The sequence below is a fragment of the Anolis carolinensis genome, unplaced genomic scaffold, assembly GCF_035594765.1.
Source record: "Anolis carolinensis isolate JA03-04 unplaced genomic scaffold, rAnoCar3.1.pri scaffold_9, whole genome shotgun sequence".
Taxonomy (NCBI): domain Eukaryota; kingdom Metazoa; phylum Chordata; class Lepidosauria; order Squamata; family Dactyloidae; genus Anolis; species Anolis carolinensis.
Window position 1 is genome coordinate 4,024,679 of NW_026943820.1, and position 24,121 is coordinate 4,048,799.

Below are 24,121 nucleotides of genomic sequence, written 5' to 3' on the forward strand. Positions count from 1 at the left end.
GAATAATGTTCAGGGCAGGAGAAAGAATTTTTGTCTTTCTCCCACCCTGAAGTGTGAATGTTGTCAGAGTAATTTACACAGCGCAGCAGCAGTTGGATGGAGTCAGCGGAACGCTGAACAAAGAGACACCAGAGCCGATGGTAAAACTATTTATTTATTTTTCAAACTTATATGCCGCCACTCCCCTAGGGCTTGGGGCGGCTTACAAGAACCAGCTAAAATCAACAATTTAAAAACATCTTTAAAAAATCTTTAAAAAACATCTACATCTTTAAAAAACATCTAAAAAACTATATACAGTTAAAAAACTATATATAGTTAAAAAACTATATACAAGTTTTACTGAAAGCAGTAATCAAGACAAACAGGCTTGAAGACAATAGACACAGGACTTGACTTTCAGCAGACAGCACTCGACTCAACTCAGAACAGAACAGAACTGAACAGATCTGATGCAATCAGCAATGCACACACACTTGTGTCTGGACACTCCCTGGTTCCAGCCACACATCAAGGACATCACAGCTTCTTAATAATTAACTCTTTCCAGACTATGTTACACTCTGGATGATGCAATCAGTATGCAATACAGGCAAGACACAAATTTCATTTAAACACTACCAATACACAAATCCCACATTGACAAATGTTGCAATTAGCCACATTGATTAGCATTGAAAAGCCTTCCAGCTTCAAGGCCTGGTTGCCTCCTGCCTGGGAGAATCCTTTGTTGGGAGGTGTGAGCTGGCCAAGATTGTTTCCTGCCTGGAATTCCCTTCTTTTCAGAGTGTTATTCTTTATTTACTGTCCTGATGTTGTTGTTTTTTTTTAATACTAGCCAGATTTGGTTCATTTTCATGGTTTTCATGAACAATGTTTGTGGATTTCAATGGTCTCTCTGTGTCGTCTGACATATTCCAGTCACGAAAACCTTTGACAACACAATGCTGTTCAAGCTTGCTAATTGCAACATTCACACTTGCTCCGGACAAGTGCTCTTTCTTCCACCCTGGACATTATTCCACAGGTATATATACACTCCACCTGCCTCACTTCCAACAGAACCTCTGAAGATGCCAGCCAAAGATGCAGGCGAAACGTCAGGAGAGAATGCTACTGGAATATAGCCATCCAGCCTGAAAAACTCACAGCAACTTAGTGATTCTGGCCATGAATGCCTTCGGCAACACACAGCATCCCTGGTATGCATTCCTCTGGTTGCTGGGAGCATCTTATTTTTAACTGACTTTCATTCAGAGATTTTAAAAACTTGCAGAACGAGGAGAGAGCATTCCTGGAGTCGAAACAGCTGAGAAATTCCTCTCTGGCCGTTGACACGTCCCATGGGGCAGCGGCTTGGCATGTTTCAGCTCTCCTGTGCCAACAGCCGGTCTATGAGAAACAAACCCAGTGGCTGAGTCTGGACATGAACCCAGGACTGGACAAAAGGCTCCGCTAAGGCCCCTCTTGCATCCACAGATGGAGAGCCAACATGGTGGAGCACTTTCAGACTCGACTGTGATGCTGGCTTTGGAAATCCACGGACCCCAGGCAAGTCACATTCTCTCAGCCTCAGAGGAAGTTGGACTATGACATTGGGGACTGTTGTGGTTCAGTCTGATGATAAAAGGGGATTTGGGTTTATGCAGGTTGACCATGGCAATGCTGATGTGGGAAATCTTGAAGGTTCCGATACTGGGAATGTTGAAGGCTCTGGCGAGAAAACAGGAAACAATGATAAGGGTGTCCTTTCACTAGATTCAGAACATCAACAAGTTCCAGGTGTTTCGGGCAGTGAGTCTGAGGAAACTTCCTTAGACAGAGATACAAGGTTGAGGTTGAAGGTTCATCGGCCCAGGCATTCCCTCAGAATCTATATATATAAAAGAGTGATGGAATCACGGCGACTAACAAATTCCAAATTCCAAATTCCAAATTTATTTAATGCTTAGACCATAGGTCTTTCGCATGCAAGACAAACAAACAAATACACAAAAGCCAGATCATCAAATACAATATAAAACATGCCATTAAAACCCTATATAAATCATTAAAACATTAAAATGCTGCAAATATCAATGTCAGAATATGCCCTTCAAATACTACATGTGTCATGGATTAGCACCAACATAATTAAAAACAAGATAAAACCAAGTAAGTACAGCATTATTAAAACCCAAGCAGTAAACACCTTGGATATAAAAAACCACTATTAGTTAAAAGCGTCCCCAGCACAGTTGACCTCGACATCGGAGATCAGTTTTGCCCGGATTTTCTGAGCAGCCAGGGCAAAAAGGGCCACCTTTTGAGTAACTGCAGGGTTAATGTCGGACAGAAGGTAGAAAATTCTTTCTGACACCGTATTCATTAGGAGGGGATAAAGAATAGGTCCCAAAACTACAGGCCCCCCAACCTCGAAATTTGACAACACAACCCATCATCCACACCTCTAGGTTGATACAACAAAAAGAAAAGAAAAATAAAGTCCTAATTAGAGGAAGAGGAATGATTGCTTTTATCCAATTGCTGCCAGTTAGAAGGCTAAGCTCCTCCAACTTGGTCTCCTAGCAACCCAATAAAAATAATAAAAAACACTAAAAATAATTTAAAACACTAAAAAAATAATACAATAAAATACTATAATAACAGAAAATAACTAAAAATAATACAAGAAAATAATAAAATGTAATAAAAAGATAACTTACAATAAAAATAATTTAAAAATACAAATAACGTCAAATAAAAATTACACAACAATTTTTAACCAATACTACTACCACTTTGCCACAGCAACGCGTGGCCGGGCACAGCTAGTAGCTAATAAAGGAGTGGGAAGCCAAGGGCAGAGAAATGCCTTTCTGGCTTGTAAACATGGCTAAATACAAGAGAAATAGAAAGTGATTTCAGACAGAGCAACGTTGATCTTGGGAAGCACATCTCCTGCCTTGTTTTAAGCTCATGGAAAAGGTCTTTCGTTTGTGTTCATGCCTGGAAACTGTGTTTTGCTTTTTGCTCTGAAGTTCAGAATGCCTTGTTTTTCAGGACTAATTTCCTACACCTGAGACTTGGATTTATATTCTGCCAATTGCTTTTACTACTGGATTATATTGTTTTTATTGAGTGCCATTGCATTTGGATGTTTGCTCTCTTGACTGCTTTTTATTCAGACTTTGCTATAGTTTATCACTAAACTGTCTCAACCTAGTCTGCTGTGGTGGGGTGTATGCTAAGAGCAAGGTGAGCCAGCGCTGAGGTGCAACAGAGACTAGGGTTCAAATCTCTCCGCAGACCAGTTGTGTGACCAGTATTGTGCCAAATTGCTATGTGTATGTGTGTAAAGAAATATTTGCAGAACATCTCTGCAAAAGAGCTCAGCTTTGCAGAGGCAAAGCCACGCCTAAAACAATGTATCGGTTTGACGGCAGATGGCTTGGTTTGTCAGTTGGTTTGTCAGTTGGAATTTGAGCTTGCTGGGAGAGCACAGAAAAAGACAGGCTCTCTAATAGCTACAGTCAAGTAGCAGTTTAGATATGCTATGCTGTATATATATTGAATGCTGATTGATTAGTTATTGATCCTATGCAACTACAAGGACATTGTATGATTGCTGAACTGTTTATTTGACTTCAACTCAACAAGTAAAGTTTCCTTTGTTCTTTTAATTCCTCTGCCTGGTCTGAGTCTTTTGCACATGGTGTTAACTGCATGCTGCTGATTCCGCTGTACACTCACCTGGTAACAACCAGTTGGAGTCCAAGTTAGGCTATGAAGCTCGGGATCAAGGTTTAAATCCTCCCTTAGGCATGGAAGGGAGCTCATTTAGGTGGCAAGACGCACTCTCTCAGCTGCAAAGGACATTGGACTGTGATGCAGGAGACCAAGGCTCATGTCCCTGCTCAGTCTTGGAAACCTAGTGGGTGAGTCGCACTCTCTCAGCCACAGAAGGAGACCAAAGCAGCACCTTGGTGGAGTCACCGTAAGTTGGAAACGAAGGCACACAGCAACACGCTGTTGGAAAGCGTTCCTTTGCCAATCTCTTTCTACCCGCTGCTAGCAAAGAAGGGGTTGGAATGATGGAATTTGCAGCTGCTCCGAAACATCTCTTCCTGACAGAAGCGTGGCTTGCGAGGAAGGAGTTCCAGGCAAACATTAAAATGGATGTGTTACCCATGGCATGCTCTACCTCTCCCATGCGCTGTGCCCATTTTCTGGCTTGGCGCCTCCTCTTCCTCTCCGCCTCTTCACCCTTCAAAGCCTCAACCGACAACATGGAAACCCATAGAAGAGTCATAGCGGGGCACCTGATGAACCAATCTGGACACAGCATATTATTTGGACCACTCTAACAACCAGCGTGTCAGACGACACAGAGAAGCCACTGAAATCCACAAGCATGTGGACAATTTTAACAGAAAGAAGGAAACCATGAAAATGAACACAATCTGGCTCCCGGTATTTAAAAAAATCTCCAAAATCAGGACAGTAAATAAAGAACAACACTCAGAAAACAGGGGAATTGCAGACAGGAGACAATCAGGGCCAGCTAACACCTCCCTAGAAAGGATTGTGACAAATGGCAAGGACTTCCGTTTGTGCTACTCTGACAGGAAGATACATCACAAGCTGCAGAATGCAAAGGAGGTGCTTCGTGCACACAGTGAATGGGATTTGGAAAGAGACAGATGTTCTCCATGTTTGTCCTGTGGATGCAACATGTGTCCGGATAGCTTTGATCAACTAGCAATGTAAATCTATATATATAAAAGGGTAATGGAATCACGGCACCGGACAAAATAACTAAACTAAATGCCCCACAACCTTGAAAATTGACAGCACAACCTCTCATCCATGCCTCTACGTTCATACAATAAAAAGAAAAGAAAAATAAAGTCCTAGCCGCAGCAACGTGTGGCTGGGCACAGCTAGTATTGTAAATAAAGCCTTAGTGCTGCTGTCTTCAGCAGACATAAAGCAGTGAAGCTGTCGTTCTTTGTCGGTGCCACTTTCGCCGTTTGCAAAGTGGTCTGACGGGTGAACTGAGGGTGAAACGTCAGGAGAGAATGCATCTGGAACATGGACATACAGCACGGAAAATTCACAGCAACTTAGTTACTGTGGCCATGAAAGCCTTCAACAAGGCATAGTCTTTTGCGCCAGGTCATAATAATAATAATAATATGAAATCCAGCATATCTATCTTGTTTGCTGTGTCATACAATAAAATAATAATAATAATAATAATAATAATAATAATAATAATAATAATAATAATAATAATAATAATATTTAATAATATAATAAATACATCACGCAGTCCTAGACACTTGGGAAGTGTTCGAGTTGTGATTTTGTGATATGAAATCCAGCATATCTATCTTGTTTGCTGTGTCATAATAAAATAATAATAATATGAAATCCAGCATATCTATCTTGTTTACTGTGTCATAATAATAATAATAATAATAATAATAATAATAATAATAATAATATGAAATCCAGCATATCTATCTTGTTTGCTGTGTCATAATAATAATAATAATAATAATAATATGAAATCCAGCATATCTATCTTGTTTGCTGTGTCATACAATAAAATAATAATAATAATAATAATAATAATAGTAATATGAAATCCAGCATATCTATCTTGTTTGCTGTGTCATAATAAAATAATAATAATATGAAATCCAGCATATCTATCTTGTTTGCTGTGTCATACAATAAAATAATAATAATCATAATAATAATATGAAATCCAGCATGTCTATCTTGTTTGCTGTGTCATAATAAAATAATAATAATAATAATAATAATAATATGAAATCCAGCATATCTATCTTGTTTGCTGTGTCATACAATAAAATAATAATAATCATAATAATAATATGAAATCCAGCATGTCTATCTTGTTTGCTGTGTCATACAATAAAATAATAATAATCATAATAATAATATGAAATCCAGCATATCTATCTTGTTTGCTGTGTCATAATAAAATAATAATAATATGAAATCCAGCATATCTATCTTGTTTGCTGTGTCATACAATAAAATAATAATAATAATAATAATAATAATATGAAATCCAGCATGTCTATCTTGTTTGCTGTGTCATAATAAAATAATAATAATAATAATAATAATAATAATAATAATAATATGAAATCCAGCATATCTATCTTGTTTGCTGTGTCATAATAAAATAATAATAAGGTGGCATTTCAAAGTTGCATTCCAATGTCAGTGCAGTTCCTGTTTTCCAGATACTTTCCCAAGTTCCTGAAGTTTTTGTTGAAAAGCCGCAAGTAAGTATCTCTTGCAAAGAGTTGTTATTTATTGTGAATACACAACACTGTGCTACCCTTCTGCTACAGGACTGTGTAGTGTTGGTGCTATGTATCTCCATTCTCCATTCTATTCCTAGATGTTTTTCGGCCCAGCTCTATCTCTCTGTCTGTTGCTCTGAGTGCGAATCCTACAGCCGTGTGCATGGATGTTACATCTTGGAGGGAGAGGCATGCATGCAGTCCGTTCTCCAATCCCCGTCCCATGCCTCCTCCCGGCCTTCCTCTCCCAGGCCCCAACGCAACACATGTGCTGTCCGTCAGAGACCCGGCTGGGCTATTTTCGGTCTCTGAGAAACAGAGAAAGAAAGCAAAGCGGACAGGGCTTCAGTCCCAGGCTGATCTCGGACACCATGGACACCTTCTTGCTCTTCTTCTTTGTCTCCGGCCTCCTGGCAACCCTTGGCACACAGGTGAGTACAGGACAACAAGCGAATAGGCCAACACATTGGTGGAAAGTGTCTTGCTTCTTCTCCCTTTGGATTGCTCCATTTGGGATTACAGGCCACGGGTAACAATTGAGGGTTTGGGTTATTCCTCTCTTCCTCCTCCTCCTCTTCTCCTTCTCTTCCTTTCCTTCTTTCGTCTCCTCTTTCTCTTCTTCCTCTCCTTCGCTTTCTCTTCCTTCTCCTTTTCCTTTATTCTTCCTCCTCTTCCTGCTCTCATCCTCCCTTCTTCCTTTTCCTCTCCTTCACTTTCTGTTCCTTCTCCTCTTCTTCTCTTCATCCTTCTCTTCCTCCTCTCATCGTCCTCTTCCCCTCCTTCTTTTCCTTTCCTTCTCTTTCTTTTCCTCTTTCTCTTCTTCCCCTTCCTCTCCTTCACTTTCTCTTCTTCTTCCTCTTCTTTTTCCTCTCTTTCTTCTCCTCTTCCCCTTCTTCCTTTTCCTCTCCTTCACTTTCTCTTCCTTCTCCTTCTCCTCTCTTCATCCTCCTCTTCCTCTCCTTTTTTCTTTTCCTTTCATTCTCTTTCTTCTCATCTTTCTCTTCTTCTCCTCCTCCTTCACATTCTCTTCCTTTTCCTCTCTTCCTTTTCCTCTTCCTCTCTTCCTCTTCTTCTCTTCTTTTCCCTCTCTTTCTTCTCCTCTTCCCCTTCTTCCTTATCCTCTCCTTCACTTTCTCTTCCTTCTCCTTCTCCTCTCTTCATCCTCCTTTTCCTCTCATCCTCTTCCTCTCCTTTTTTCTTTTCCTTTCATTCTCTTTCTTCTCATCTTTCTCTTCTTCTTCCTCTCTTTCACTTTCTCTTTCTTCTCCTCTTCCCCTTCTTCCTTTTCCTCTCTTTCACTTTCTCTTCCTTCTCCTCTTTTCATCCTCCTTTTCCTCTCATCCTCTTCTTCTCCTTTTTTCTTTTCCTTTCATTCTCTTTCTTCTCATCTTTCTCTTCTTGCTCCTCTCCTTCACTTCCTCTTCCTTCTCTTCCTCTTCTTCTCTTCTTTTCCCTCTCTTTCTTCTCCTCTTCCCCTTCTTCCTTTTCCTTTTAAAGCAGTTTGACACCGCTTTAATTTCTGTAGCTCAGTGCTCAATGGGACGTCTAGTTTGGTGCGGCCCTAGCTCTCTTTGGCAGAGAAGGCTAAAGACCTTGCCAAACTACAACTCCCATGATTCCATCGCATTGAGCCATGGCATTTCAAGGGGGGGGGGGACATGATGCATGGTGACTTATGGGGAGAAGGATCCCCCCTCCTATTCCTGACAGCTGCTCTCTGATCAGGAATGAGCGTGAAATCTCCACCGAGGCAGCTGGGAGCATGAACACGCAGTGGCGAATGGAGGGGAGCCTCGCTTTCCATGTGGCTCGCATTAGCAACACTGGGAAGGGGTCATAATTTGGGGGGTGCAAGGAAGGACTCAGGCGCTAGCCTGGACATCAGCTTTTCCTTCAATTTTGTCAAGGAACTTTCCATGCAATGTTTTGTTGTGCCAGCTGTCAGCTCTAGTTTGTAGTGCGGCTTTCTTGTACTGGCTTTTTGTCCGCTGTGTATTATTATTATTATTGTATTATGACACAGCAAACAAGATAGACATACTGGATTTCGTATCACAAAACCACAAGTCGAACACTTCCCAAGTGTCTAGGACTGTGTGATGTATTTTCGGATAATGCGCAGATCCCAGCAGGGTGGCCTTTTGCAGTTGGCACATCGTGATTTTGTCAATGTCTATTGTTTCCAAATGCCGGCTGAGATCTTTTGGCACGGCACCCAATGTGCCCATCACCACTGGGACCACCTGCACTGGTTTCTGCCAGAGTCTTTGAAGTTCAATCTTGAGGTCCTGATAGCGGCTGAGTTTTTCCTGTTGTTTTTCGTCAATGCAACTGTCACCTGAGATGGTGACATCAATGATACAAACATTTTTCTTTTCCACAACTGTGATGTCTGGTGTGTTGTGTTCCAGAACTTTGTCAGTCTGGATTCGGAAGTCCCATAGTAACTTTGCGTGCTCATTTTCCAATACTTTTGCAGGTTTGTGATCCCACCAGTTCTTTGCTGCTGGGAGGTGGTACTTGAGGCATAAGTTCCAATGAATCATTTGGGCCACGTAGTTGTGCCTCTGTTTGTAGTCTGTCTGTGCGATTTTCTTACAGCAGCTGAGGAGATGATCAATGGTTTCGTCAGTTTCATTGCACAGTCTGCATTTTGGGTCATCGGCTGATTTTTCGATCTTGGCCTGAATTGCCTTTGTCCTGATGTCTTGCTCCTGGGCTGCAAGGATCAGGCCTTCTGTCTCCTTCTTCAGGGTCCCATTCGTGAGCCAGAGCCAGGTCTTCTCCTTATCAGCTTTTCCTTCAATTTTGTCAAGGAACTTTCCATGCAATGTTTTGTTGTGCCAGCTGACAGCACTAGTTTGTAGTGCGGTTTTCTTGTACTAATGATGATGATGATGATGATTATTATTATTATTGTTATTATAATTGGAAGGACTCATGTGCTTGTCTGGACATAGCTCTTCATCCTTCATTGTTGGGTATATGCTTCATAGTCCTTTTTAAGCAGAGGCTGGGTGACCATCTGTCGGGAGGGATCAAATGCTGCTTCCTTTAATAATAATAATAATCATCATCATCATCATCATCATCATTGGAAGGACTCATGCAGTAGTCTGGATATAGCTGTCTATCCTTCATTGTTGGCTATATGCCTCAGAGTCCTTTTTAAGCAAAGGCTGGATGGACATCTGTCAGGAGGGATCGAATGGTGCTTCATTTAATTGTTGTTGTTGTTGTTGTTGTTGTTGTTGTTGTATTTCTTATCTGCTTCTCCTCATAGCTCAAGGGTGGAGAGCTATGTCTAGACTAGCGCATGAGTCCTTCCTTGCATTCCCCCAAATTATGACTCCTTCCAATAGCTAAAAACACATACTCACAATATCAAACATTGGAGCATACCGGAACCCTAGAACCAGTGCAGATCCCCATTCTTGCACACCAGACAAAAGGGCCAGGTCGGTGTCGTTTTACACCGCAAAGCGAGTGTGGCATTCCTCCATGCGCGGGCGTGTGGGCCTCGGCATCCATGCCCAGCCACCTGCTGCCGAGGAATGCAAGGCCGAGGCATCAATAACATTTCAGGGCAGAGAGAAAAGGGCCGGGGTCCCGTTCGGAACCCCTTGTGGGTTTGGGGCTCAATTGATTCCAGCCACAAAAAGGCAAAATTATCTATTGCTTATGGACGCAGCTACACTGGTCTGGTACTACATTTAAGTGCCATGGCTCAATGCCACGGGATCCCGGGAGCTGTAGTTTTACAAGGTCTTGAGCCTTCTTTGTGTGCATCCAGACAGCAGAACGAATGCGGTTCGACACTTTTAACCGCCATGACTCAATCCTATGGAGTGATGGGAGTTGTAGTTTCCCAAGGTCCCACTGTAGAACTGATGCAGTTTGAGAGCCCTTTAAACGTCATATCTCAGTGCTATAGAACACTGGGAGTTGTAGTTTCCCAAGGTCCCACTGTAGAAGGAATGCAGTTTGAGAGTCCTTGAAACGACATGGCTCAATGCTATGGAATACTGGGAGTTGTAGTTTGAGAGCCCTTGAAATGCCATGGCTCAATGCTATGGAATACTGGGAGTTGGAGTTTCTCAAGGTCCCACTGTAGAACGAATGCAGTTTGAAAGCCCTTGAAACATCATGGCTCAATGGCGCTATGGAATACTGGGAGTTGTAGTTTCCCAAGTTCCCACTGAAGAATGAATGCAGTTTGAGAGAGCTTGAAACACCATGGCTCAATGGCGCTATGGAATAATGTGAGTTGTAGTTGGGCAGAGAAGGCTCAAAAACTTGGGAAACTACAACTCCCGGGATCCCATAGCATTGATCCATGGTGTTTTAAGGGCTCTCAAACCATTCTACAGTGTAGATGCGCCCTATGATCCGTTGTGTTTTTTGCAGTGAGAGTACAATAAGGATCAAAAGCCTCAAAAAAGGGTAACAATGGAGAGTTCAGTTGAAGTTTGGACTAGAGCCCGGAGCGGATCCACAGCCTGATTTTGGTCTGGTGCTGCATTGAGTCCAGTGTGGGAAAAGAGACGGGGGAGGGTTGAATTCTTTCGAAACGGACACGAAAATAGACTTTCCGAGGGAAGGAATGAAAAGGGCAGGAAGCTGCAATGCAGGCAACTCCCTTGGGTTTGGTGCAGCCCAAAACAGAACTGGGAAAGGAGGAAAAAGGAAGGGGATCGGGGCCATCTTCCCAGGCCTCCTCCTTTCCCATCGCTCCGCAATTATTTTCTTTAATAGCCCCAAAAGGTCTGGATGGTGGCTGCATCCCAGTTACTCTTGAGGTGCATGGAGTGCCTTTTGTTGGGAGTTTGCAAAAGTTTTTACTGGTTTCCTTCGGCTTAGCAATGCAACTTCCCAAGAAGGATTTGGAGGTGGAATAACATGGGTTTTGCAACCCTTAAGAACAGAAAATTTTGCCATAAATGGAATCCTTCAATGGCTGTGAGACATGAGTAAATTTGAATCTTTGTACAGTTCAGAATGCACTCCTTTTCCACCTCCGACTAATAAACGGGACCCCCGTTTCGTGCCCTTCGCTTGAATTCCTATACGACAGGAGGGCCCCAAAATGTGCATACCGGCAGCTGTTCGTCCACAAAACCCAAAAGTTGTCTAGGGTTTCCATTGAGGAATGTCACGCAGCTGTCCTCCAGAAATCTCCCGGAACAAGAGGGGGGACATTGTCTTTTGTGGGGGGAAATCCATCATATTCCAGGCTTCACACTCAAAGGATGGAGCTGAGTTGGAGTTAACGGTAGTTAGTTTTGGGAAATGGCATTCATAACCAATTGGAGATCATACCCTTTTGGAAAAAGTTTCATCTTTCAGAGAAGAGCCCAAAACCTGTTTGAGTAGAATCTTCTCATATGGTATACAATAGGGATGTACACGATCTAAGTTTCCATACATAGAAAACAGTAAGCAAAACAGGAGCAGCGAATCAACTTTGGATTTTAGCCTGAACTTGAGTGGGAGCCCTCGGTGGCGCAGCGGGTTAAATTGCTGACCTGTTCAACTTGCTGACCGAAAAACTGGCAGTTCAAATCTGGGGAGTGGGGTGAACTCCTGCTGTTAGCCCTAGCTTCTGCCAACCTTTGAAAACATGCAAATGTGAGTAGATCAATAGGTATCATTCCGGTGGAAGGGTAATGGCACTCTGTGCAGTCATGCTGGCCACATGACCTTGGAGGTGTCTACGGACAACGCTGGTTCTTTGGCTTAGAAATGGAGATGAGCACCAACCCCGAGTCGGACTCGACTAGACTTAATGTCAGGGGAAAACCTTTACCTTTATGTCTGAACAGTGGCACAAGTTTAGACTAAAACCCAAAGCAGATTCACTGTTCCACTTCGGTCCCAGAGCACAATCTGTTCCAGGTTTTAGTGCGAACTGTATCCCAAAATCTGCTTTGGATTTTGGTCTGAACTTTAGACAGAAGTGTCAAAAACACTGGTGTTATGTAACAGAAAGCTTTTTGTTTCCTTTTTTAAAGGAAATTTTCGGTTCTGAGGACTCCAGAATTGGCACCCCAGTATTGAATCCATGGCATCGGAAGGACAGTTTGGGAAGGGTCAAGCGGGCATGGGTCATCCCGCCCATCAGCGTCTCCGAAAACCACAAGCGTCTTCCGCATCTCTTGGTCCAGGTAAGAAATTACCATTTCAAGGTTGCTTACCCTTCTTTCAATATTGTTTTGAACAATAGAAACCAATGGAAGATGGAGCGAGACAGCAAAGTAGGTCCCTCTGCATTCGTGGCCTTGTAATTACATTTGAAACGATTTCAAGTTGTTTGACATATATGTCTAATATCACCCAATATACTATTGGAGACCTACTATCGTCCTCAGTGCATTGTTGTTTACCAATGTTTAGATTGCAGTCCATTTGCAAACAAATAAATAAGTATAATATAAAACAACGACACAAAATAATTGGCACATAAGTCTTACTTGTTAACATTTGTTACCATTAAAATATAACGCAAAAATTATTTTATAGTTCTGTAATATCCAAATTCAGCAAAAGGATGATAGATGTCATTTGAGAGAGAAATCTGAATATTATTATTCATTAATATTTATTATTATTATTATTATTTTATTATGACACAGCAAACAAGATAGATATGCTGGATTTCGTATCACAAAATCGCAAGTCGAACACTTCCCAAGTGTAACTATTGTTAGTATTATTATTATTATTATTATTATTAACGCCTATTAGCACACATTAGCTGTCATGGGGAAGCAGACCTCTGTCAGTACCTTACTATTATTATTATTATTATTATTATTATTATTATTATTATTATTATTGTCATTTGGGCCAAATTGTTGTGCCTCTGTTTGTAGTCTGTCTGTGCAATTTTCTTACAGCAGCTGAGGATATAATCAATGGTTTCGTCGGTTTCTTTACTATTCTTTATTATTATTATTATTATTATTATTATTATTATCAACACAACGACGTTGTATGGCACAGCAAACAAGATAGATATGCTGGATTTCGTTTCGCAAAACCACAAGTCGAACACTTCCCAAGTGTCTAGGACTGTGTGATGTATTTTCTGATGATGTGTGCAGATTATTATTATTATTATTATTATTATTATTATTATTATTATTATTATTATTTGCTACATAGGAGAGCCAGCAAGGTGATGCATGGAGAGTGCGTCTACATTGGAGAATTAATGCAGTTTGGCGCCACTTTAATAGACATGGCTCAATGCTATGGGTTGTAGTTTTACAACTCCTAGGTCTTGAAGTCTAGTTTGCCAAAGAGTGCCAAACTAGGACTCTGATTGAACCGTGCCAGTTAAAGTGGTGTCAAACTGCATTACTTCTGCAGTGTAGATGCACCCAGGGACTGATTTTCTATCTCCCTTTGCAGATTAAATCCGACAAGCAGCAGCCCGGCGGGGTGATTTATAGCATCAAAGGACCAGGTGTGGATGAAGAGCCCAAGGACATCTTCTCCATTGAAAAGCTCAGCGGGAAGGTCTACCTCAATACCATGCTGGACCGGGAGAAGAACAACCGCTTCCGGGTAAGGAAAAACTCATGCTCTTTCTAAATTGTTATAGATTTTGGAAAACTCTATACCCTTAAAACCCAAGAGCTTGACCTCTTCTGCTTTGCCCGTTCCCAGCTCAAGGCGTTTGCTCTGGACCTCAGTGGAGTTCCTCTGGAAGACCCCACAGACTTGGAGATCGTGGTCATGGACCAGAACGACAACCGCCCGCTCTTCCGGCAGAAGGCCTTTACGGGGCGCGTGGTGGAAGGGGCCGCGCCAGGTGGGTGTCACACACATGTATATATACACACATAAACACACCCACACACATACACACACACTCCACTTGCCTCATTTCCAACAGACCTCTGAACAAACCTCTAAGGATGCTTGCCACAGATGCAGGTTTTTGTTTTGTTTTTTCATGTCAGGAGCAACCTGAGTTGCTTCTGGGGTGAGAGAATTGGCCATCTGCAAGGACGTTGCCCAGGGGACGCCTGGATGTTTTGATGCAGGTGAAACATCAGGAAAGAATGCTGCTGGAACATAGCCATACAGCCAAAAAAAAAACCCCAGCAATCCAGAGTTTACATCATCTAGTATTCTTTTGTGGCCTCCCATCCAAGTACAGTAGAGTCTCACTTATCCAACGTAAACGGGCCAGCAGAATGTTGGATAAGCGAATATGTTGGATAATAAGGAGAGATTAAGAAAGAGCCTATTAAACATCAGGTTATGATTTTACAAATTAAGCACCAAAAACGTCATGTTAGACAACAAATTTGACAGAAAAAGTAGTTCAATACGCAGTAATGCTATGTAGTAATTACTGTATTTACGAATTTAGCACCAAAATATCACGATGTATTGAAAACATGGACTACAAAAATGTGTTGGATAATCCAGAACGTTGGATAAGCGAGTGTTGGATAAGTGAGACTCTACTGTACTAACTAGGGCTAACCCTGCTTAGTTTCAAGCCACTTTGGGTATTATAGGGTTTTCTTCAGCAAGGCATCCTCAGAGGTGGTTTTGTCCCTTCCTCGGTCCGAAATAGAGCCCATGTCAACTGGTATTCATTTGTGGCCTCCCCTCCAAGTCCTGACCCAGGCTGACCCTGCTTAGCTCCCGAGATCGTAAGCCGTGAGTTCCCTTTCATTTTCACCAGGAACCTTTGTGATGAAGGTGGAAGCCAGCGATGCCGATGACCCCGAGACGGACAACGCGGCCCTGAAATTCTCCATCCTGGAGCCGAAAGCGAGAGACGTCTTCCGAATCGACGAGGCCTCCGGGGAAATTCGGACGGCAGAAGTCGCCCTGGACCGAGAGGTAGGGATTCACCCCAAATGACCCCAAAGGAATGAAATGGGGGCAAATCCAGATGGGATGCAGTGCTGAATGCATGGGAGAAATACAGTTGATCCTGGACAAAGTCACACTCTCTCAGCCTCAGGAAATGGCAGAAAGAACTCTCTCTGAACAAATCTTGCTCAAGAAAACCCCAGGATTTAATTTAGTGTCACTATAAGTTAGGAATGACTTCAAGGCAAGCAACAAGAATAGAAAAAGTAGCTGAAAACTTTTTGAACTTTTGCATTGTAATGATCGATATCATTGCTTCCATGATTTGTGTACAAAAAAAAAACGATCTCCCATGCACAAAAATATCTTTCAAGCTGGGCGAATACCAGACAAAACTAAGCCTGTGTGATGTTATTACGGTTGTTTTTGTATTTTGTGTTTTTTAATTTATTATATTTGAATGTTATGTTGATATTGTTTACTTACTTATACAGTAGAGTCTCACTTATCCAAGCTAAACGGGCCGGCAGAAGCTTGGATAAGCAAATATCCAAGGAGGGATTAAGGCAAAACCTATTAAACATCAAATTAGGTTATGATTTTACAAATTAAGCACCAAAACATAATGTTATACAACAAATTTGACAGAAGAAGTCGTTCAATACGCAGTCATGTTGTGTTGTAATTACTGTATTTACGAATTTAGCACAAAAATATTACAATATATTGAAAACATTGACTACAAAAATGGGTTGGATTATCCAGAGGCTTGGATAAGCGAGGCTTGGATAAGTGAGACTCTACTGGATTGGTTTTAAATGTTATATTTGTTTTTGTTTTGGGCTTAACACCATGTTAGCTGCCCCGAGTCCCTTTGGAGAGATGGTGGCGAGATAGAAAAATAAAGTATTATTATTATTTTATTATGACACAGCAAACGAGATCTATATGCTGGATTTCGTATCACAAAATCACAAGTCAAACTCTTCCCAAGTGTCTAGGACTGTGTGATTATTATTATTATTATATTACAGTAGAGTCTCACTTCTCCAACATTCGCTTATCCAACGTTCTGGATTATCCAACACATTTTTGTAGTCAATGTTATCAATACATTGTGATATTTTGGTGCTAAATTCGTAAATACAGTAATTACTACATAACATTACTGCATATTGAACGACTTTTTCTGTCAAATTTGTTGTATAACATGATGTTTTGGTGCTTAATTTGTAAAATCATAACCAAATTTGATGTTTAATAGGCTTTTCCTAAATCTCTCCTTATTATCCAATATATTCGCTTATGCAACGTTCTGCCGGCCCGTTTATGTTGAATAAGTGAGATTCTACTGTATTATTATTATGATTGACACAACAACATTGTATGACACAGCAAACAAGATAGATATGATGGATTTCGTATCACAAAATCACATATCTTGCCTATCTTGTTTGCTGTGACATAATACAGTTATTGTTGTTGTTGTTGTTGTTGTTGTTTCTGATATTTTTTCAGCAGGGAAATGCATCATTGTGAACGTTTTTGTAGACTTTGAAACTCCAGGGACCATCTCCACTGTAGAATTAATGCAGTTCAACGCCACTTGAACTGTTATGATTCAATGCTATGGAATCCTGGGTGCTGTAGTTTGGTGAGGCACCTGCAGTCTTTGGGAAAGAAAGCTAAAGACAATTCAAAACGACTGGGATCCCATAGCCTTGAGCCATGGATGTTCAAGTGGCGTCATAATAATGGATTCACTCCACAGTGATGCACTCCATTCGGGCCTCTTCCTCGCATTGTGACCGCCTACTCGCTCTTTTCCATACAGGTGATCGGAGTGTATAACCTGACCCTTCAGGTGGCTGATATGTCCGGAGAAGGACTGGCCACCACCGCTGCGGCCGTGATCTATGTGGACGACATCAACGACAACCCCCCGGAGTTTGCAGAGGAAGAGGTGAGGAACCCAACAACAGTGAGATACGAGGGTTATCCAGAAAGTAGATTACGTTTTGGAATTAAAAATGAACAAAGTATAGGAGAAAACATTTACCGTATGCAGTTGAAAGCCACGCCCAAATACCACATCTCAACATAGTCGCCATTCAAATCTAGGCACTTATCATAGCGAGGAATGAGCTTGGCAACTCCTTCCCCACAAAACTCTGCCGCTTGCGTCCTCAACCAGGCGGTCTCCCCTTCCCGCAGTTGTATGTCTGTCCTGTATGTCTAAACAGCATTGAATGTTTTCCGTGTATGTGTGTATTGTGATCTGTCCTGAGTCCTCTTCAGAGTGAGATGGACGGAATATAAATCCGGTAAATAAATAAATAAATTTTCCTTCTTAATGTAAGGAATCACTGTGTTGACTTAAAGAATCATTGTCTTTCATCATGTAAACATGTTGTTTTCCATGCAAGAGTTCCGCATTGTCTCTGGTCATGCCAGAAGTTCAGCAGTTCATGAATTCTAGACCTCCTTTTGCAGTTTTCCAGACTTCAATCTTAGGATAGTATCTTCAGTCTTGCCAGGCCCCGTTCATACGATTTTATTCAAACAACACATCATATATATCACAATGGTTTGTAGTGTCAGGGGTTAATTGTCACCCTGACTTATTGAAGAGTCAAGTCTCACCTTCTTCTCTCCAGTCAGACCACTTAAGCAGCACGAAAGTGGCACTGACAAACGACACCTCAGTCGTTAATTATCTGCTGATCCCAGCGGTTCAATACGTTTATTTACAGACTATATACAATACTAAACACCATCACTCTCTGGACACATGTTTCCTCGGCAAGGGCAAAGCATGGCTCGTCCTCTCCGTTCCCAAGTCTGTAATCAATGCAAGCAGGCACCTCCCAACATTCCACAGTTCATGACGAATGTTCCGTCCACGCAGTTGAAACAGAAGGCTTGACCCATTGGCCCTGCAGGCAATCAATCAGGGCTGGCATGTAATTAACTCCTGTGCTGCTGGAAAGCTTGCCATATATACACAATCCAACAGCAACAATTGATTTAATATTTCACACTCTAACAACAAACACACTAACATGTAGGTTCCCTTCCCATCGGTGCTAATATGGCTCCCAATGTGCCTTGCAGTTCTCCATGGAAGTTCCCGAAAACCGTCGAGGCGCAGTAGTCGGCCGGGTGCCGGTCCAAGACAAGGACTTTCCTGGGTCTCCCAACTGGTTGGCCAAGTTCACCATTTTGGAAGGAGACCCCGAGGGGGCCTTTGCCATCCAGACTGACCCCCTCACCAACGACGGCCTCATCTCCTTGGCGAAGGTAACAATGGCTCTCGAGGAGATCCAGACTTTTAAAATATACTCATCCCCATCGCTGACCCATTTCTCTTTCTCCAGGCCTTGGATTATGAGGAGCGGAACCGCTTTGAGCTGCTCATCTCCGTCCAGAACCAAAGTCCGCTGGAGCTGACCGCTCCCAAACCTGCCCGGTCTTTGGCCACGGCGCGGGTGCGAGTGGCGGACGTCAACGAAGCCCCTTTCTTCAAAGAGAACCCGTGGAAGGGGAGCGTGAGCGAAGGGGCACCCCCCGGCACACAGGTCGCACATTGCCACGCCAGCGACCCCGACACGCACCAAGCGCAGGAGCTCCGGTGAGATTGGATGAATGACTGTATTCACTCGATTCTAATGCTCTAAATTGCCTTCCCAAAATTAGGGTGTGTCACACAATAATCTTAGTGCCGAACCAAAGCAACAGGAGAAGCTGCTTCTCATTCACAGACTCCATATATAAATCTCTCTTTTTTCTCCTTCCATCCCAGGTACTCTCTGGCCTCGGACCAGGATCGCTGGTTGGAAGTGGACCCTGAATCCGGTTTGGTGCAAACCCGGCTGACGGTGCCGCCAAGAGCCACGTTTCCTGGAGGCGGGTATGCCGTGCGCATCCTGGCCACTGATAATGGTGAGGAAGCCGGGCAGAGAAAGGAAATGGCACCCTTGACCATGCTAAAGGGGCTGAATCCAAGTAATGAATCATCTATATATATAAAAGGGTAATGAAATTTCGGCCCGGGACAAAACAACAAAACTACACATCCCAGAAACATTAAACTTGGCAGTACAACCCCTCATCCATGCCTCTACGTTCATGCAACAAAAAGCTCCAGCTACTCCAGAAAATGGCCAGGCTTTGAGACTGCAAGGCTATTCACTGCTATTCCACCTGGCCAACAAAGGATTCCCATAAGCCACAGCAACACGTGGCCAGGCAAAGCTAGTAGAATTATAGGATCCTAGAGCTGGAGGAGACCCCATGAGCCATCCAGTCCAGCCCTGTGCCATATAGGAATACCCAATCCAAGCCTTCCCAATAGATGGCCAGTCAACCTCTAATTAAAAACCTCCAGAGAAGGAGACTCCCCCAGAATCCAAGGGAGAATATTCTTCATCATCATCATCATCATCATCATCATCATCATCATCATCATTTAAATACTTATTAATCGCCCTCCATCCAAGATGCTCTAGGCGATTTACAAGATAAAATTGTAAAGAATATTCCACTGTCCCAACAGCTTACTCTCAGGAAGTTCTTCCTAATATTAGCTCTTTTCGCTGCCACATCACACTGTTGGCTCACGTTCATCTTGGGGTCTATTAAAACTCTTAGATCCCTTTCGCCACAGAAGAAAGTCAGACTCTGTCTTCCCCTTATCTGGACACTATCCTATCAATGCAGCCTAGAATCACCTTGGTCTTTTTAGCTGCCATATCATGCTGTTGGCTCACGTTTATCTTGGGGTCTGTTAAAACTCCTAGATGCCTTTCACAGAAGACGAAAGTCAGACTATGTCTTACCTTGATCTAGACACTATCCTCCTATATATGCAGACTAGAATCACATTGGTCTTTTTAGCTGCTGTATCACACTATTGGCTCACGTTCATTTTTGGTTCTGGTAAAACTCCTAGATGCCTTTCACAGTAGAAGAAAGTCAGACTATGTCTTCCCTTGATCTGGACACTATCCTATCAATGGTCTTTTTAGCTGCTGCATCACACTCTTGGCTCATCCTCAGCTTGTGGCCCACTAAGACTCCTAGATCCCAGATCTATAGTGATGTGTTTCATTGTTATTGCCCAAACGATCCTGATGGGCTGCCTCCTTCTCCTTAGGGACCCCTCCGCTGACCGGCACGGCCACTTTGTCCGTCGAGGTCTTAGAGGTGAATGACCACGCACCCTTCCTGCTCCCTGCGGCCCGAGAGCTGTGCAGCCGGGGGGACGGCTTGCTCTTGACCGCCACCGATGAAGACCTGGCTCCGCATGCCGAGCCCTTTTCTTTCCGACTCGGCCCCACGCCGATGACCGGGAACTGGACTCTCAGCCGCACCAACGGTAAGGCTTTCGAGAGATGGACAGCAATGGTCAGTTTTGATATGCACAGTTTGGGGTTGGTCTGGGTCAGGTATGGGCCAACATTGGTCCTCCCTCCAGATGTTTAGGCTGTTAGGAATGGTGGGAGTTGAAGTCCAAAACATCTGGAGGGAGGACCAATGTTGGCCCATACCTGGTCTGGATGGTCCTATTGTCAAGATCAGTGCCAGGGATCAGGGTGCATCTGTTGGTTGGATTTCTTCAAACACCATCGATCAATTATGCTCCGGACCAGCACCCTGATGAATTGGTGAATTTCTGCCCTCACCAATTCCTCCAAAGTCAGACTCAAAGACATCTATTTAATATTTACAAAGATATTTACAAACAGCAAAGTCCATCACTAGAAGCTTGCATTTTCCCTTTGCCTCTCGGCTCGGCACACAGTTCAACAGAGATAAGAAAACACATTCCTTAGTCCCAACAGAGATAAGAAAACACATTCCTTAGTCCCAACAGAGATAAGAAAACACATTCCATAGTCCCAACAGAGATAAGAAAACACATTCCTTAGTCCCAACAGAGATAAGAAAACACATTCCTTAGTCCCAACAGAGATAAGAAAACACATTCCTTAGTCCCAACAGAGATAAGAAAACACATTCCTTAGTCCGAAGGAAGTTCCGACCTCCAAGGCCGGAAATCATGCCTTATAGGTCACAGCAGGCTGTCAGTCAAACTGGCCTGCTGTTAACTGTTTCATTGCTGAAACACACACTTGCAAAACAGCAGAAACACTTGATTTACGTTTCATATACACACAACCAAAAATCCAACACCTATGACTTTCTTTGCCCATTTTAGGGACCCATGTCCTGCTGCGCCCCCAAGGAGAGGTCCCCGAAGGTCTCCACGTGGTGCCTCTGCTCCTCAGCGACTCGGGGAACCCTCCTCTGCAGCGGGAGCAGCTCCTCAACGTCTCCGTCTGCGAATGCGACGAGTGGGGCTCCTGCCGGATTCAGGTGGCGGCCGTGGCGGGGGCGGTGGCCGGACTGAGCTTCGGGGCCCTGATGGTCATCCTCAGCAGTGTTGTCCTCCTCCTGTGTGAGTGGAACCCCAAAAACAGAGTCCTGTTTCGTTCCTGGAACCGTAGACTTGGAAGGGACCCCCAAAGGCCATCCAGTCCACCCTCATTCTGTTCTTATGTTTTCATCCCCTTCCCACCCGGCAGGTCTGGTGTTGCTGGTGGCCACGTGGGAGCGTGCTCGTCGGCAGGCCTTCCGGAAGGGTCTTTTGGGGGGCTCCCAGGATGACCTGCGGGACAACGTTCTCAACTACAACGAACAAGGAGGCGGAGAAGAGGACCAGGTGGGTCTCATCACTTGGGGGGTCTTTGGTGCAAGGAAACAGCCCTAAAAGCAGAACACCCCAAAATGGGCACCCAAAAAGAGTGGTGGGCTATTGGAGACCCCACTGGGACTGCAACATCCTGGCTTTGAGGTCAGTTTGTTACTGAAAGGGTGAAAGGCGACCTTGTACAGACGCCGATTCCTTCTCCCCCTTTTCCGGCCCTTAGGACGCCTACGACCTCAACCAGCTCCGCAACCCGGACCTCTTTCCGCCTCCGTCGCCTTTGGGGAAGCCCTTGCGCCGGAGGGACGCCCCGTACGCCTTTGCCGTGCCTCAGTTTCCCCGCCGGATGCCCTCCTGCCCTTCTGACATCGAGGACTTCATCCACGAGGTAACCACTCCAACCCTATTTCACCAGGCAGGAAAACATAAGCACATTGGCTTTGTAAGCAGTTGCATCACATCCTTGGCTCATGTTTCACTAGCAGAAGAGATTCTAACGGCCATCCAGTCTAACCCTATTCCATCAGGCAGGAAAACATAAGCACATTGGCTTTGTAAGCAGTTGCATCACGTCCTTGGCTCATGTTTCACTAGCAGAAGAGATTCTAACAGCCATCCAGTCTAACCCTATTCCATCAGGCAGGAAAACATAATTGCATTGGCTTTGTAAGCTGCTGCATCACATTGTTGGCTCATGTTTTGCTGGTGGAAGAAACTCCAAAGGCCATCCAGTCCGATCCTCTTCCACCAGGCACGAAAACATAATCACATTGGCCTTTTTAGCTGCTGCATGACACTGTTGGCTCATGTTTCACTAGCGGAAGAGACCTCCAAAGGCCATCCAGTCCGACCCTATTCTGTCAGGCAGGAAAACATAATCACATTGGCTTATTAAGGGGCTGCATCACATAATTAGCTCATGTTTCGCTGGTGGAAGAGACCCCAGTCCAATGCTATTTCACCAGGGAGGAAAGCATAATCACATTGGCCTTTTAAGCTGCTGCATCATAGTGTTGGCTCATGTTTTGCTGGTCGAAGATACCCCCAAAGGTCATCCAATGCGACTCTATTCCACGAGGTAAGAAAATATAATCACATTGGCTTTTTAAGCAGCTGCATCACATAATGAGCTCATGTTTCGCTGGCGGAAGAGACCCCAAAGGCTATTCTGTCCAACCCTATTTCACCAGGGAGGAAAGTATAATCACATTGGCCTTTTAAGCTGCTGCATCATACTGTCGGCTCATATTTGTCCCTCGCAGGGCCTGGAGGCGGCTGACTCGGACCCCAGCGTCCCGCCTTACGACACGGCGCTCATCTACGACTTCGAAGGGGACGGCTCGGCCGGCGGCTCCCTCAGCTCCATCCTCTCCAGCGTGGCCGATCAGGACCAGGACTACGACTACCTCAACGACTGGGGGCCGCGCTTCCGGCGCCTGGCCGAGCTCTACGGCAACTAGGAGGGGCACAAAGGGCAGAGTGGGGGACAGGGAGACCCTGCACTCCCACAACTGGACAAGAAGCACATTTCACACATTTCGCACCCGGGTCTCTTTCAAGACCTCCCCAAAATGGGTCACAACATTGACATATGGGCTGGAAAGACTGGGAGACGTGACCCATTTTTCTCAGGTGTCTATGCATCTTCATAAGTACATAGGCACAGAGACCATTGGCATCTATGGGGATTCATAGGACCATTGGCATCTATGGGGGTTCATAGGGCCATTGGCAAAGAGGCATTTGGTGTCTATGGGGATTCATAGGAACATTCACGTCTATGAGGGTTCATTGGAACATTGGTGTCTATGGGGGTTAATTGGACTATTGGCATCTATGGGTGTTCAAAGGGCTATTGGCAACTATGGTTGCTCATCGGCACATTGGCCATGAGGACATTGATGTCTGTAGCTGTTCATGGGACCATTGGCTTCTATGGGGGGATCATAGGTGTATTGCCAAGGCTATTGGCGCTTATGGGTGTTCATAGGACCATTGGTGTCTATGGGGATTCATCAACGAGTTGGAAAGGAAGCCATTGGCATCTATGGATGTTCATAGGGCCACTGGCATCTTTGAGTGTTCATAGGTGCATTGCCAAGGAGGTCATTGGTGTCTATGGGTGTTCATAGGAACATTAGCATCTATGGGGATTCATAGGCGAGTGGGAAAGGAGGCCATTGGAATCTATGGGTGTTCATAGGACCATTGGCATCTATGAGGGTTCATAGGTGCATTGCCAAGGAGG

General features: G+C 43.9%; 1 protein-coding gene across 1 annotated transcript; it reads left to right on the plus strand.

The window, feature by feature from the left end:
- The first annotated feature begins 5,819 nt into the window (after positions 1–5,819).
- On the plus strand, positions 5,820–23,545 carry cdh15 (cadherin 15). The gene is made up of 14 exons (XM_062961689.1): positions 5,820–6,757; positions 12,338–12,490; positions 13,740–13,895; positions 13,998–14,142; positions 15,031–15,191; positions 16,999–17,127; positions 18,279–18,464; positions 18,542–18,795; positions 18,967–19,106; positions 20,320–20,541; positions 21,385–21,624; positions 21,752–21,888; positions 22,097–22,261; positions 23,136–23,545. The coding sequence occupies exons 1-14, from the start codon at positions 6,494–6,496 to the stop codon at positions 23,331–23,333; spliced, it is 2,550 nt and encodes an 849-aa protein (XP_062817759.1). The 5' UTR covers positions 5,820–6,493; the 3' UTR covers positions 23,334–23,545.
- The last annotated feature ends 576 nt before the right edge of the window (positions 23,546–24,121 follow it).

Bases quoted from the DNA above. Each gene is read 5' to 3' on its own strand.
- cdh15 (XM_062961689.1), top strand. From the start codon at position 6,494: ATGTTACATCTTGGAGGGAGAGGCATGCATGCAGTCCGTTCTCCAATC. The intron at 13,896-13,997 runs GTAAGGAAAAAC...GCCCGTTCCCAG, and splicing joins AGAAGAACAACCGCTTCCGG to CTCAAGGCGTTTGCTCTGGA. The intron at 17,128-18,278 runs GTGAGGAACCCA...TGTGCCTTGCAG, and splicing joins CGGAGTTTGCAGAGGAAGAG to TTCTCCATGGAAGTTCCCGA.